General features: G+C 45.1%; 1 protein-coding gene across 2 annotated transcripts in view; it reads right to left on the bottom strand.

The window, feature by feature from the left end:
- The window catches only part of SIK3 (SIK family kinase 3), a 390,005-nt gene that overhangs the window by 62,022 nt on the left and 314,486 nt on the right, over positions 1 to 13,497 (bottom strand). For both annotated transcript variants that reach the window (XM_082274215.1, XM_082274214.1), the window contains exon 16: positions 815 to 968. In XM_082274215.1, coding sequence (XP_082130341.1) covers positions 815 to 968 — 154 coding nt within the window. The remainder of the gene's footprint in view (positions 1 to 814; positions 969 to 13,497) is intronic.

Below are 13,497 nucleotides of genomic sequence, written 5' to 3' on the forward strand. Positions count from 1 at the left end.
TATTTGTGCTCATTGTCAAGGTTCAACTAAGAAGAGAGATGGATGCTTTTTTTCCCAAATGATCATGCATCCATGCATGCAAAAATAAATAAATAAAATCGATCACACTGATCACAAAAGAGGCCCCAAAGATTCTCTAGCTAACATTTTTACCTGCAACTTGTACATTCATTGACACACAACTACTTTATTAAAGGTCCCTGATGTCTGGTAATAACAATAACTGAGCTACGTTCAGGTATACACTAGACCAGCCAATTTCAACCAGGGTGCATTGAGGTTTCTTAAGGGGTGCCTTAGCAAAATTGCTCAAAAATTGTATACAAATCAGCATGTGGATATAGCCTGCCTTTTAATTACACAAAGCCACAGGTTTTCATTGTGCACCATTACAACCTTCTAGCTGCCTAATGACCATTGGCATAATCAGATGATAAGGAGGATGTCAGTCGCCTGCATAGCCTCCTTTTTGGCCCTCCCTTGCCCCTCTCCATTAGCATTGGGGTCACATTAGCAGAGTGTGGAAAAAAACAGAGAGAAGAGAAACATCGGCATACTAGTCAGTAGCAGTTTACAAAGTCTATATGCTTTGGAAGAAATAATCACCTCTAACAATGGGTGTTCTACATGTGTGGATGTTGCTGCATTATGTAAAACTATTAGAACAGTTTTTTCATTTGTAGAATAGGGTGCCTCCAGACTGTCCATATTTTTAAAGGGTGCCTCGAGATTGTCCATAATTTTTAAAGGGTGCCTTGACTGAAAAAAGGTTGAGAAACACTGCACTAGATGATATACAAATGGCAAATGATACCTGCTGCAACTGTTTGATGCTGCTGTTATGGTTCCCGGTCTTTTCCAAATGAGCTTTAAAGGCCTGGATTGTGGCAGCTCCATCAGAGAACCTTCGTACTGGGGAGAATCGTTCCGCAGGAAGGTGAAGAGTGTTGGAGTCTTTATACATGGAACTGAAAGCAGACAAATTCAGGCTTTAGAATTAAATTGTGATAACACTGCGCCCAAATAAAATTAAATGTGAAACACTGAGAAATCTGGAGGGTACACAGGAAATGTCAATCTATTGAAGAGACCCAGACCTACTACCTTCTTACCGCTCTAGTGGAAAGGCCTGAGTCCACTTTGACTTTCCTCCTCCTCCTTATTTCCTTTTTGTTTAGTGATTATTAGAAGTTAGTTAATGGTAGAATGTCCGAACAATACCCCATTATACATCTCCAGGTATATACAGTATATAGTGTTACGATTGGCTACCCATCCCTGTTGTCAACAGATGACTTTTGTTTGGGTACATGCAGACTGAGAATGTTGCCTACCTTTTGGTTATAAACTATTATCTACTTGTTTCAGGACATCCTTTTTGTATAACAATTTATTTTGTCATACTTGTAATGTGGCTTTATTTTTGGTATTATTGTAAACCCCAAATAAAGATTACTTCAAATAAAAGTAAATGTGAATGAAAAGCAGCCTCTCTAAACTCCAACTGACATAAATAAAAGCACTATATATGAGAACAGTGCGTATAACCTCCAAAATGCAACAAAGTCCTGATATAAACAATGAAGGCCTAAGACCCGGTTCACATTACTCCGACTTGGGACGCGACTTGTGCGACCTCAAGTCGCTCCAAGTCACTTGTCATCACAAATTCAATGTAAATGAATGAGAGCCGTCTTAGAGCCAGTCCACACTAGTGCGACTTGTCAGGCTGACAAGTCGCGCTCCCTCGCGGTCCATTGACCGCTACAGGACCCGTTCTAATAGGAGCGACACAAGTCGCTCCGACTTAGAAAAAGGGTCCTGTACTACTTCGGGGCGACCTCGGAGCGACTTGCATAGACTTCCATTATGTGAAGTCCCTGCAAGTCGCTTCGAAGTCGTGGTGCATGGTAATGCACAAGTCGCCCCCGAAGTAGTAAGGAGTCGTGTCGCCTTAGTGTGAACCGACTCTTAATATGCACTACTGAAGTCGCTCCGACTTCAGAAAAGGTTCCTGTACTACTACAAGGCGACCTCTATCCGACTTGAGCACATAGACATCAATGGGAGTTGCCTCTAAGTTGGATCCTTATCTATTTTCAAGCCACTGTAATCAGATTTTCCAGGAAGAAGAAAAAGATTACCCAGGCATTCCCCACAGACAAAGTCGCCTATCATTTAAGTCTCTTCAAAGTAGTGCACAAGTCGCGCTAAAAAGTCGCTCCTTCTTGGGGCGACTTTCTGGTCGCGGTAGTGTGAACCGGCTCTAAAGCTGGATACACACTATCCAACTTTTGTTGGTAGATTTCCTTCAGATTTACCTTTTCTATGTAGTGGAAGGGCCTGCCAGATTGCATACAAACAAAGTGTTTAGGTTTGACCTCAAATTATATGGTTTTGGTAAATCTAAAGGAAAAAGTCTTCAGAAAATCTTATAGTGTGTATGGCCCATAAGGGTCCATGTACACTGGGCAGCAGAAACAAAAATGGCAGAACTTCTGGCAGAAAAAGCAGTATAAAAAACTACGACAGAGCATATTGTAAATAAATTCAGGCACGTATACATGCATCTATAAGGGGTTTTCCCCAAAGCACTAGAAAAAAGCTTAATGCTTGATCAAGCAGTTTTTTTATTTTTTTTTGCCCAAAAGCGCATGTTTTTTTTTGTTTGTTTTTTTCAGCCTGTAAACACTCAAATATGCCTGTAAGGCCCTGTTCACATAGGGGCGACCTCGGAGCGGCCGCCACAGACTTCATAACATTGAAGTCTATGGCGGTCGCCTCCTGGTCGCCCCAAAGAAGCTCCGGACCCTTTTTCTAAGTCGGAGCGACTTGTGTCGCTCCTATTAGAACGGGTCCGCAGCTTCCCTATGGGAGGCGACCTACGGTGACCTGTGAGGTGACCAGGTCGCCTCACAGGTCGCCTTAGTGTGAACGGGGGCTAAATGCCAAAATGTGCAGATACATAGGCTAACAGAGTAGCTTCTGTAGGCTGAAAGAAAAATGCCAAAAGCCAATATCAGCAGCATTTTTATGCCCAGTATGCATGAGGCCTTAAATGTAATAAAATGGAGAGATTTATTCTTGAAATAGCAATCATCTCATGGAAAGCACTCGCCAAATATGGCCTTCCAGATCATAGGAAGGTCAAAATAAGTGTATTTTGTTGATCAAATCCGTGAAGACTCCCATATATCATCCAATCCAATCAAGCTGATCATATTATTGCCGGTGATGTCTCAATAATTGTTGCAACTAGTATATCAGCTTTGCCTAAAAACTTGAAATTGTGCCCTGAGAAAAGAAAGGAAAAAACTCCCACAGAGTAGAAATATTGATATCCAAGCAAAACATAAGAAAGCCATTCACATTTATAAAGGGCATTAATAGCTTGTAACTCCCATACACCATCCAATCTGGTCAGGCTGATCTGATGCTCCCTCAGATATCACAACCCATAAAGCTGTCTTGGCTCACAATAATGAAAACCTAGCAAAAAAAAGAAATGATAGCTTTCATAGAGTGGTTCTGATAAGGCAGAAGGATGTAAAATCCACCATTCACCATTATAAAGTGCATTAGTGACAATACACTTCTAATAGCTTTGAGATAAAACCATTTGATAGCTTCTGAATGGATACTCATACATCGCTGGGGAATTCACAGCTGGACTTCGGCTGTGCTTTACCAATGGAGGATACTGATGGAAATTCAGAAGCTATCCAATGGTTGTATCTCAAAGCTATTAGACATGTAGTGTCACTAATGCACTTTATAAATGTGCTTTATGTTAGATCCTTCTGCCTTAACAGGAATTTTACTATCTGAAAGTTTCCTTTGTTTGTTATTATGAGCCAAGACAGCTTTTTGGTCGTGACATCCAAGGAGCAATGCATAAGGTCGGTCTGATCAAATTGGATGGTGTGTGGGAGTCGGCACAGGTTTATTGGGAATCACAAGCTATTGCACTTTCTAAACGTGATTGGCTTTCTTTCTAATGTTTTGCCATAATAGCAAGATTACTACTCTTTGGGAGGTTTTTCTTTTCTGTTCTCGGTGCACAATTCCAAATTTTCAGGAGCTGATATACTAGTTGTAACATTTAACGAGACATCAACAGCAAAGTATATGATCGGCTTGATTAGATGATGTATGGGAGTCTTCATGAGTTTGAATATTCTGGCCATCATATGACCTGGAAAGTGATATTTAGTGAATGCTTTGCCATGAGGTGAGGACACAGTGATGATTGTAATGTCAAGAAGCAAATCTCCACATTTGGATATCTAGGGGTTGGATTTCATAAAGACAAAAAGACAAATAGACATAAAGACAAACTTTGCAAAGTGCAGTTGCTCCAGAGCTTGGGAAATGAGCAGAAGCTTTAGTGACTTCCATCATCCAATCACATGCAAGCAAAAATGCCGCTTTTTCTATTTATTTTCCTTGCACATGATTCTTTGCCAAATGAAGATTTGCCTCATTTACTAAGCTCTGGAGCAACTGCACTTTCCAAAGTGCACAGCCTATTTGTATTTAGCAAATCAACCCATCATGGTTTATAAAATGACTTTGTTCACATTCAGTATTTTGGATGGACAATTATTAGTGCTGCTCCCATTTATATAGTGTTTAAATTTAGACATTAAATGAGAACTGTGACAGAGCAATTTCAATATTAAAAATGTTCTCATTATAAAGAGACGGGTCACTTTGTCTTTTCAGAGCCAAGGCATGGTGTCTGAACCCACAGATACTCACACCTGTCCTTCTCTGAACCCACAGATACTCACACCTGTCCTTCTCTGATCCCACAGATACTCACACCTGTCCTTCTCTGAACCCACAGATACTCACACCTGTCCTTCTCTGATCCCACAGATACTCACACCTGTCCAGCTCTTCTCTGATCCCACAGATACTCACACCTGTCCTTCTCTGATCCCACAGATACTCACACCTTTCCAGCCCTTCTCTGATCCCACAGATACTCACACCTGTCCTTCTCTGATCCCACAGATACTCACACCTTTCCAGCCCTTCTCTGATCCCACAGATACTCACACCTTTCCAGCCCTTCTCTGAGCCCACAGATACTCACACCTGTCCTTCTCTGAACCCACAGATACTCACACCTGTCCTTCTCTGATCCCACAGATACTCACACCTGTCCATCCCTTCTCTGAACCCACAGATACTCACACCTGTCCTTCTCTGATCCCACAGATACTCACACCTGTCCAGCTCTTCTCTGATCCCACAGATACTCACACCTGTCCTTCTCTGATCCCACAGATACTCACACCTGTCCTTCTCTGAACCCACAGATACTCACACCTGTCCTTCTCTGAACCCACAGATACTCACACCTGTCCAGCTCTTCTCTGATCCCACAGATACTCACACCTGTCCTTCTCTGATCCCACAGATACTCACACCTGTCCTTCTCTGAACCCACAGATACTCACACCTGTCCATCCCTTCTCTGAACCCACAGATACTCACACCTGTCCTTCCCTGAACCCACAGATACTCACACCTGTCCTTCTCTGAACCCACAGATACTCACACCTGTCCATCCCTTCTCTGAACCCACAGATACTCACACCTGTCCTTCTCTGATCCCACAGATACTCACACCTGTCCTTCTCTGAACCCACAGATACTCACACCTGTCCATCCCTTCTCTGAACCCACAGATACTCACACCTGTCCTTCCCTGAACCCACAGATACTCACACCTGTCCTTCTCTGAACCCACAGATACTCACACCTGTCCATCCCTTCTCTGAACCCACAGATACTCACACCTGTCCTTCTCTGATCCCACAGATACTCACACCTGTCCTTCTCTGAACCCACAGATACTCACACCTGTCCATCCCTTCTCTGAACCCACAGATACTCACACCTGTCCTTCCCTGAACCCACAGATACTCACACCTGTCCTTCTCTGAACCCACAGATACTCACACCTGTCCATCCCTTCTCTGAACCCACAGATACTCACACCTGTCCTTCTCTGATCCCACAGATACTCACACCTGTCCTTCTCTGAACCCACAGATACTCACACCTGTCCTTCTCTGAACCCACAGATACTCACACCTGTCCTTCTCTGAGCCCACAGATACTCACACCTGTCCTTCTCTGAACCCACAGATACTCACACCTGTCCTTCTCTGAACCCACAGATACTCACACCTGTCCTTCTCTGAACCCACAGATACTCACACCTGTCCAGCCCTTCTCTGAACCCACAGATACTCACACCTGTCCATCCCTTCTCTGAACCCACAGATACTCACACCTGTCCAGCTCTTCTCTGAACCCACAGATACTCACACCTGTCCATCCCTTCTCTGAACCCACAGATACTCACACCTGTCCTTCTCTGAACCCACAGATACTCACACCTGTCCAGCTCTTTTCTGAACCCACAGATACTCACACCTTTCCAGCCCTTCTCTGAACCCACAGATACTCACACCTTTCCAGTCCTTCTCTGAACCCACAGATACTCACACCTGTCCAGCTCTTCTATGAACCCACAGATAATCACACCTGTCCTTCTCTGAACCCACAGATACTCACCTTTCCAGCCCTTCTCTGAACCCACAGATACTCACACCTGTCCAGCCCTTCTCTGAACCCACAGATACTCACACCTGTCCAGCTCTTCTCTGAACCCACAGATACTCACACCTGTCCAGCTCTTCTCTGAACCCACAGATACTCACACCTTTCCAGCCCTTTTCTGAACCCACAGATACTCACACCTGTCCAGCTCTTCTCTGAACCCACAGATACTCACACCTGTCCAGCCCTTCTCTGAACCCACAGATATTCACACCTGTCCAGCGATCTCCCACTGCTCCATCTTTCATCACACTAAAATACCCATTTTAGGTAGGTGAGGGAGTGGTGACATCACCCCTTCTGTCATGTCACAGTGCTAGGATTTAGTGATTGGCTGATGGGATCAAGCAATGCATGATTAGAGGAGGTCACCTGCTCCAACACCCATATGTACCAGGTCATTTGTGGCATAAGGATGGAGGAAGAAATGATGGGGGAGAAACAGCTTTACACCGACATGGCCACTTTGCCCTGAATGGATAAAGGGACGGTATCTATTGAAATTTCTAATATAACAAGAGGCACAATATTCACAAGTTTACTGACTGATGTATGAAAGCAGTAAGGTTGTTAAACGGGAGAAAAAAGTTAAAAATGAATAGTCTTGGCCTTACTGCTCTCACGGCAGGACTAAAATGTACATACAGCCATCAACCCAAATACATACAAATCTACACACAATTGGGTTCATTACTAAAGGAATAGAGGCTGTTAGTAAGGTGAATGTTAACTGTTTGTGATGCAGGAGAGATATTCCCACACACATCATTGCAGACACTGAGCTGTGACCTACACAGACCCACCTCTGAAATGATTTTTAGGTTACTAGGTTTAAAATGTGCTAACAGACATAAGATCTCCACCCGATCCAACTGACTACATGAAATCGGGAAATGATAATGTGCACGCACCCCCAGAATCTTAAAGTCGAACTTTAGCCATAACAAATTAATAAAAATAATGTTCTTTAGCAAGGAACATGCATTCAACAATAATAATTATGCTACTGAAATTATTGTGTGCTGTAAATTGCTTCCGGCATTGTTCCTGTTTCTTTTTGCTGGAGGCTGCCATTTTGCTTAAGCCAAGAGTCCCTGAGCAGCAATAAATCTTCAGGCTGTCAGCTGATCAGCTCTACAAATTCTGCACAGTGCCAAAAAATAGAGAGCAACTGAGCATGTGCAGAGCAGGGACAGAGGGTGTATTACTGGATTTCACACAGTATAGACACTTACTGTTAATGTTTTACATAGCTATACCTGCAAAAGTTTGCCAGCCTGAAGTGATCTATAGCAGGACTTATTTTTCTGGCTAAAGTTCCACTTTAAAGATATAACCTGACTTACCATTTTCAGCCGGGGAACTGATCACAACAGGTTGGATTTTTTATCTAATCTCGAACAATTACCCAGTGTAGCATGGTGTCTTGGGTGTCTTTTCCCCCACCCCCATCTCTAGTTATTTAGATAATGCATGTTTATGGAAAGGTTTTTCATCAGAAATATCTTTCTCTGGTTGGATTTCCATAAGGCCTTCATGCCTATCTGTAGGTAGATTCACTTTACCACCTAATTTTACAAGAAACAGGATCTGCTGTACCCTAATGAACAGACAGTTGATACAACTCTCAATACTCCACTCCTTTCCAAACTCATCTGATTGAGTAAGTACATGTACTAAAGTCTAATGCCTTTGATAATGCGGGGCGTATCAATGTGTACCCCGTGTGCAGGCCGTGTTTGCCCTCACAGGGATGCACATATGTTCCATGCATTCCATGCAGGCAGTCTCATTGATGTCTATTGGGACACAGTCATGGCTCCCAATTTGACATCCATGCGGGTTGCTTGGCCCCGAATGCAACCTTCGCATTGCACCCGTATGGACATCAAACTGGGAGCAATAGGAAACAGTTCCCAGGTCAAGAGATTGGTGACAAAAATAGGATTTTTAACCCACCATAAAAATCCATTTTTTTTTTGAGAGTACACTGAGGGATACAGTAATTACTAAATCTTAAGGATTATATCATCACTTACAGGGGGTTGGAAAATGGCAAACCAAGAAAAACCTTTAGGCCAGGCCAGGGGATAACACCTCCTACTACCAGCATGCCTTAGTTTTGTAGCAAAGCAGTACCAAGAGCATGATCATAAACAGAGTGGAAGGACATTCGTCCCTCAAAGGACTCCAGGAAATGAACAAGTACAAAAATCTGATATTGTATACAGTGGATATAGAAAATAATTCCCCCTTTTAAAATAATGGGGTTTTTGTACTTACCGCAACATTTATTTCTCTGAGTTCATCGACTGACACAGTGCTGCATAAATCATAATTACTGGGTTATATTGCCTCCTCCAGGAGTAGGACTAGGCAGAACAAAAAACACCTGGCTACGCCCATGGGCCGTCCTCAGCTTGGTATATATCCCCCCTCTCTGCTCTAGGTAATAAGTTTAATAGCAAGCAGTATTAGAAGTATCAGAACTCCATAGAGGGGCGGGTGCTGTGTCCGTCAAACTCAGAGAAATAGATTTCACGGTTAAGTACAAAAATCCCATTTTCTCTTTCATTCATCAACGGACACAGCGCCCCATAAATCATAACTACTGGGACATCCAAAAGCAGTGCAAAAAGGAAAATAACCCAAGGCTAAACATAAGAGCCCTTAACCAGGACAGAGGAGCCTTAACAGGGTCACAGGAGCCCCATCTGAAAAATAAAGGTTTAAAGAAAAACACCCCTCAAGATGAAAAAGCCCCTCAAACAGCGCAAAACGTTGGCTAAAAGGAGCATCCGCAGGTGCCAAAGTATCTACCTTATAGAATTTTGTGAAAATATGCACCAACGACCGCATTGCAAACTTGTGATATTGATGCCTGATGACAGAAGGCCGAAGAAGCACTTAGCGCCCAAGTAGAATGCGCCATGACTGGGAAAGGTAGAACCTGACCTTTAATGGAATAGGCCTGAGTCACCGTCTGTCTGATCCATCTGGAGATGGTAGCCAGGAGCGGTCAGCCCTTTTCATATGTATGTCCGTAACCACAAAAAGCGAGTCTGACCTGCAAAACGACTCAATAGCTGCCAGATACACCCGAAATACATTCAAACCAAACTCCTTGGGATGAGCCGGCTTGGGGCACAAGCAAGGCAACACAATGTCCCCATTCAAATGGAAGTCAGGGACAACTTTGGGCAGGAATAATGGACAGGGACGAAAAACCACTTTATCCCTATGGATCACTAAATAGGGACTGCAACAGGATAATGCCGCCAATTCAGATACCCTGCAGGCCGAGGTAATAGCTACCAAGAATCTCACATTCTGGGATAACGTAGGCAAGGGAATCTCTTGAATAATCTCAAATGGAGGTTTCTGGACAACCGAAAGTACTAAATTTAAATCCCATGTCGGCAAAAGAGACTGTACAGGTGGAGCCACATGTTAAATCCCCTGAATGAAGGTATGAACTAAAGAGTGCGTGGCTAGAAGTTGCTGAAAGAAGATTGCCAGGTCAGACACCTGGCCCTTGATGGTACTCAAGGCCAACTTCTGATCAACGTCCCATTGAAGTGCTTTCAACAGCTAAGCCAATAAAACCAGCGACTGTAATGCAGGATGCCAGTCCTTAGGACAACTGGTCTTCTCTGAGAGGAAGCCCCAAAGGGACATTTATGGGCACCAGACTGAAGATCCTCGTCCTTGATTCCACGCAGGAATTGCTGAAGAAGCCTGAGCTGAGGATGATACTGGCTTCACTGTTGGCTGCCTGCAGCGTCCGCCAAAGGAACCTGTGATCTCGCCACGAACCTCGGTATCCTCCTATGGAGCCAAACCTGCTAAAAGAGCTGCATGTAGGACCCTGCAAATAGAAACTGTCTTGAAGGTGAATACCATCATCATCAGAACCTGTATAAAAAATGGGAGAGAAAACGAATCTGTGTGACAGCAACCGGTGAATCACGGCCTGTGGTTCCTGAAGTTTGTCCAGAGGAAGGAGCACCTTGGTCAGAATTCGAATCAGACCTATGTAAAATCCATTCCCTGGACAGGGATAAGGGGACCTTCGATAGTTCAGACATCACCTAAACCTTTGCAGGAATGAAATCCGCACAATGAGACTCTGGACCTAAAAAACCTGAACAGGACAAGCTTGTTCCCCCTTTCTGGGTACCCCCAAAAGAATAATTTTGTGGATCCCCTTGACACTCATGGAGGTCCACAAGGCCGGAAAGCAGCAAAGATGTCCCCTCACCCCAATAATGGGTGACGGCACACCTTCATGCTGAAGGGGTCTTGTCTGTGGGTCCGGATAACCTCCCAGGGAAGAGTTGAAAGATCTATTTCCCTTATTCTCCATCCTAGAAGCACAAAATAACTTTTTATGTGCTGGAAAAGAGGGCCCCGTCTGCGACCAGGCTCCTTCCCTTTCCTAGACTATGGCAGGAAGGTACTCTTCCCTCTCCCCCCCCCCCCCCCCCCCCGTGATACCCTTAATGATGTCATCCAGGGTAGCCCCAAACAGGCGATCGCCTTGAAAGGGCAGATCAATGAGGGATTTCTTAGAGGCTTGGTCTGTAGATCAATTTTTAAGTCACTGCAGGCACCTAATCACCAACGCTGAAACAGAAAGTTTGGACAGCAAAGGAGTTGTATCACAAACTGCAGTCCATGGACCAACTGATCCTCTATATCAGGGGTGTCAAACTCCACTTCCATCGCGGGCCGCATCAGCATTATGGTTTCCCTCAAAGGGCCGGTTATATCTGTAAGATTAGATGTCCAGAGCACCCCACGCCCCTCCTTACACCCTTACATCACAATGCACCCCCTTACCAGAGGGTAGATCTGGGAAGAATTGCAGGGTCTGGAGGAGAACCAGAAAAGGGCTGGAGTCAGCTTCCAGAGTCTGCTGAATGCTGAGACCAAGGGAGGCAGAGACAAGAGGTGTTGCGACTGCACAGAGAGGTGCAGGATCTGTAGGAGGAGTTCTGCCCTCCTCTCTGATGCGGACTGCTGAGGAGGGGCAAAGACAAGCCTTTCTGCAGCTGCACAGAGTACTGCAGGATCTGGCAAAGGAGTTCTGTCCTCTCTGCTGCCGACTACAGAGAAAAGGTGGGGGCAGAGACAAGGGGGCTGCCACAACTGCATGAGAGGTGTGAGGGCCACATGAAATGGCCTGGGGGGTCGCATTCGGCCCGCGGGCCTTGTGTTTGACACCTGTGCTCTATATCAACATAAACAGCGGGGACCTGCTCACCCCCCCAGGCCCTGGCGCAAAAGCGTGGCCTATTCAGTTAGGGTCTGAGACACCAGGGCTGGGGCAAAGACTGGCCACAAACCAGAACAGCAATTATCTCTCCTTCGCTTAGGTGCTGTACTTAAGAAAAAGCTATGTTGATAGCGTGTAGCTTCTTGCTGCCCTCTCAGGACCATGGGCTTCCACATAAATTAAAAAACAACGAAAACAAGAGAAGGGCGCACTGACCTAGTGCAATATCGTAAAAACATTTATTGAAGGGTAAAAAGAGTATCATACATCATACTCATAAATGCAAGCTGTAAATGCACATATAAAATCCTAATACAGTCAGGTGACCTCCAGGACATGGATTCTTCCAGTACTGCAGAAGGGCTGGATGGTGCCGATGCCTTTCAAGGGAGAACCCTCTTCAACAGTCGAACCAGCCATAGTAAACATGCTGTGTGCCACAGCCTCCGCTTTCCTGTCAGCCGGGTCCATAAAGGACGGGGATTCCTCTACTGGGATCATGATCGCTTTGATCAACCTGGAAACAGGAGGGTGCACCACTGGTGGACTAGTTCACTTTTTTAAAAGTGACTCCTCATAAGGGTAACGTACAGCAAAATGTTTGGGGACCACAAAGGGTAATTTTGGTTGTTCCCATTCCTTACAGGAAAACCTGTCAAAATAAGACACACAAGGAGAAACCGTGAAAGTGTGAGGTGACTTATGCGTACCAAACGACACAGCCACGTCCATGGCTACATCAGCAGCATCCTCCATTTTCAAAGTCTCACGCACTGCAGTTATAAGTGCATTTACCAGTGCTGCTGAAACCATTGAGGAATCATCCTCACTATCAGATGCATCTAAGGGTGTAATATTAAGCTTCCCTGGATAGGCCGCGTCCACAGCAGCATCGGATTCGGAATCAGATTTGACAGACTAAGCAGGGAAAGGCGGGGGGATTCTTCCTCCTGGCCCTTTGCCTACATGCCACTTCCACCCGGGACACTAAGGGAAGCTGGGGTTCCGAGGGACCTGCCACCTCCATGAGAGTGTCAGTGTGGTAGATGTGACCCCAAGGCTCCATAAGGAAAGGAAGACCTTGCAGTACAAAAACTATCTTTTCTCACCACTAAAGGATCCCCCCAAGGCTCAGGATACCTATCAGTAGAGAGAGCGATAACAGGGACCACCAAGGACTTGTCCTACTGATTGGAGAAGTGCCGAGAATTTAAACCCAGCATCTCCATGGACGCTATCCCTGTTCATTTGTCCCGGGCACAGGAAGAGGGAAACGGAGGAGGAAGAGGAAAAGATTCAGCATCCCCACGAGGCTTCGGTAGTCTTCAGGACTAAGGGAAAATGGCCCCCGTGACATTATCGGGCTACACAAACATAGCGGCCAACCGGAGACCAGCCAGACTAAGGGAAAATGGCCCAGTGACATCATCAGGCTACAAAAACAACCGGAGACCAGCCGCCATTAGCTACAGCAAGCTGCCAGGATCTTCCCTGTGCCCTCTGCAATGCTGCCCCCTCTGCAAGGGGACCCCCTCCTGAAGGTAGGACACACGTTAGGGAAGACTCCGCTGTGCACTCTG

The sequence above is a fragment of the Pelophylax lessonae genome, assembly GCF_965119305.1.
Source record: "Pelophylax lessonae genome assembly, chromosome: 12".
NCBI lineage: Eukaryota > Metazoa > Chordata > Amphibia > Anura > Ranidae > Pelophylax > Pelophylax lessonae.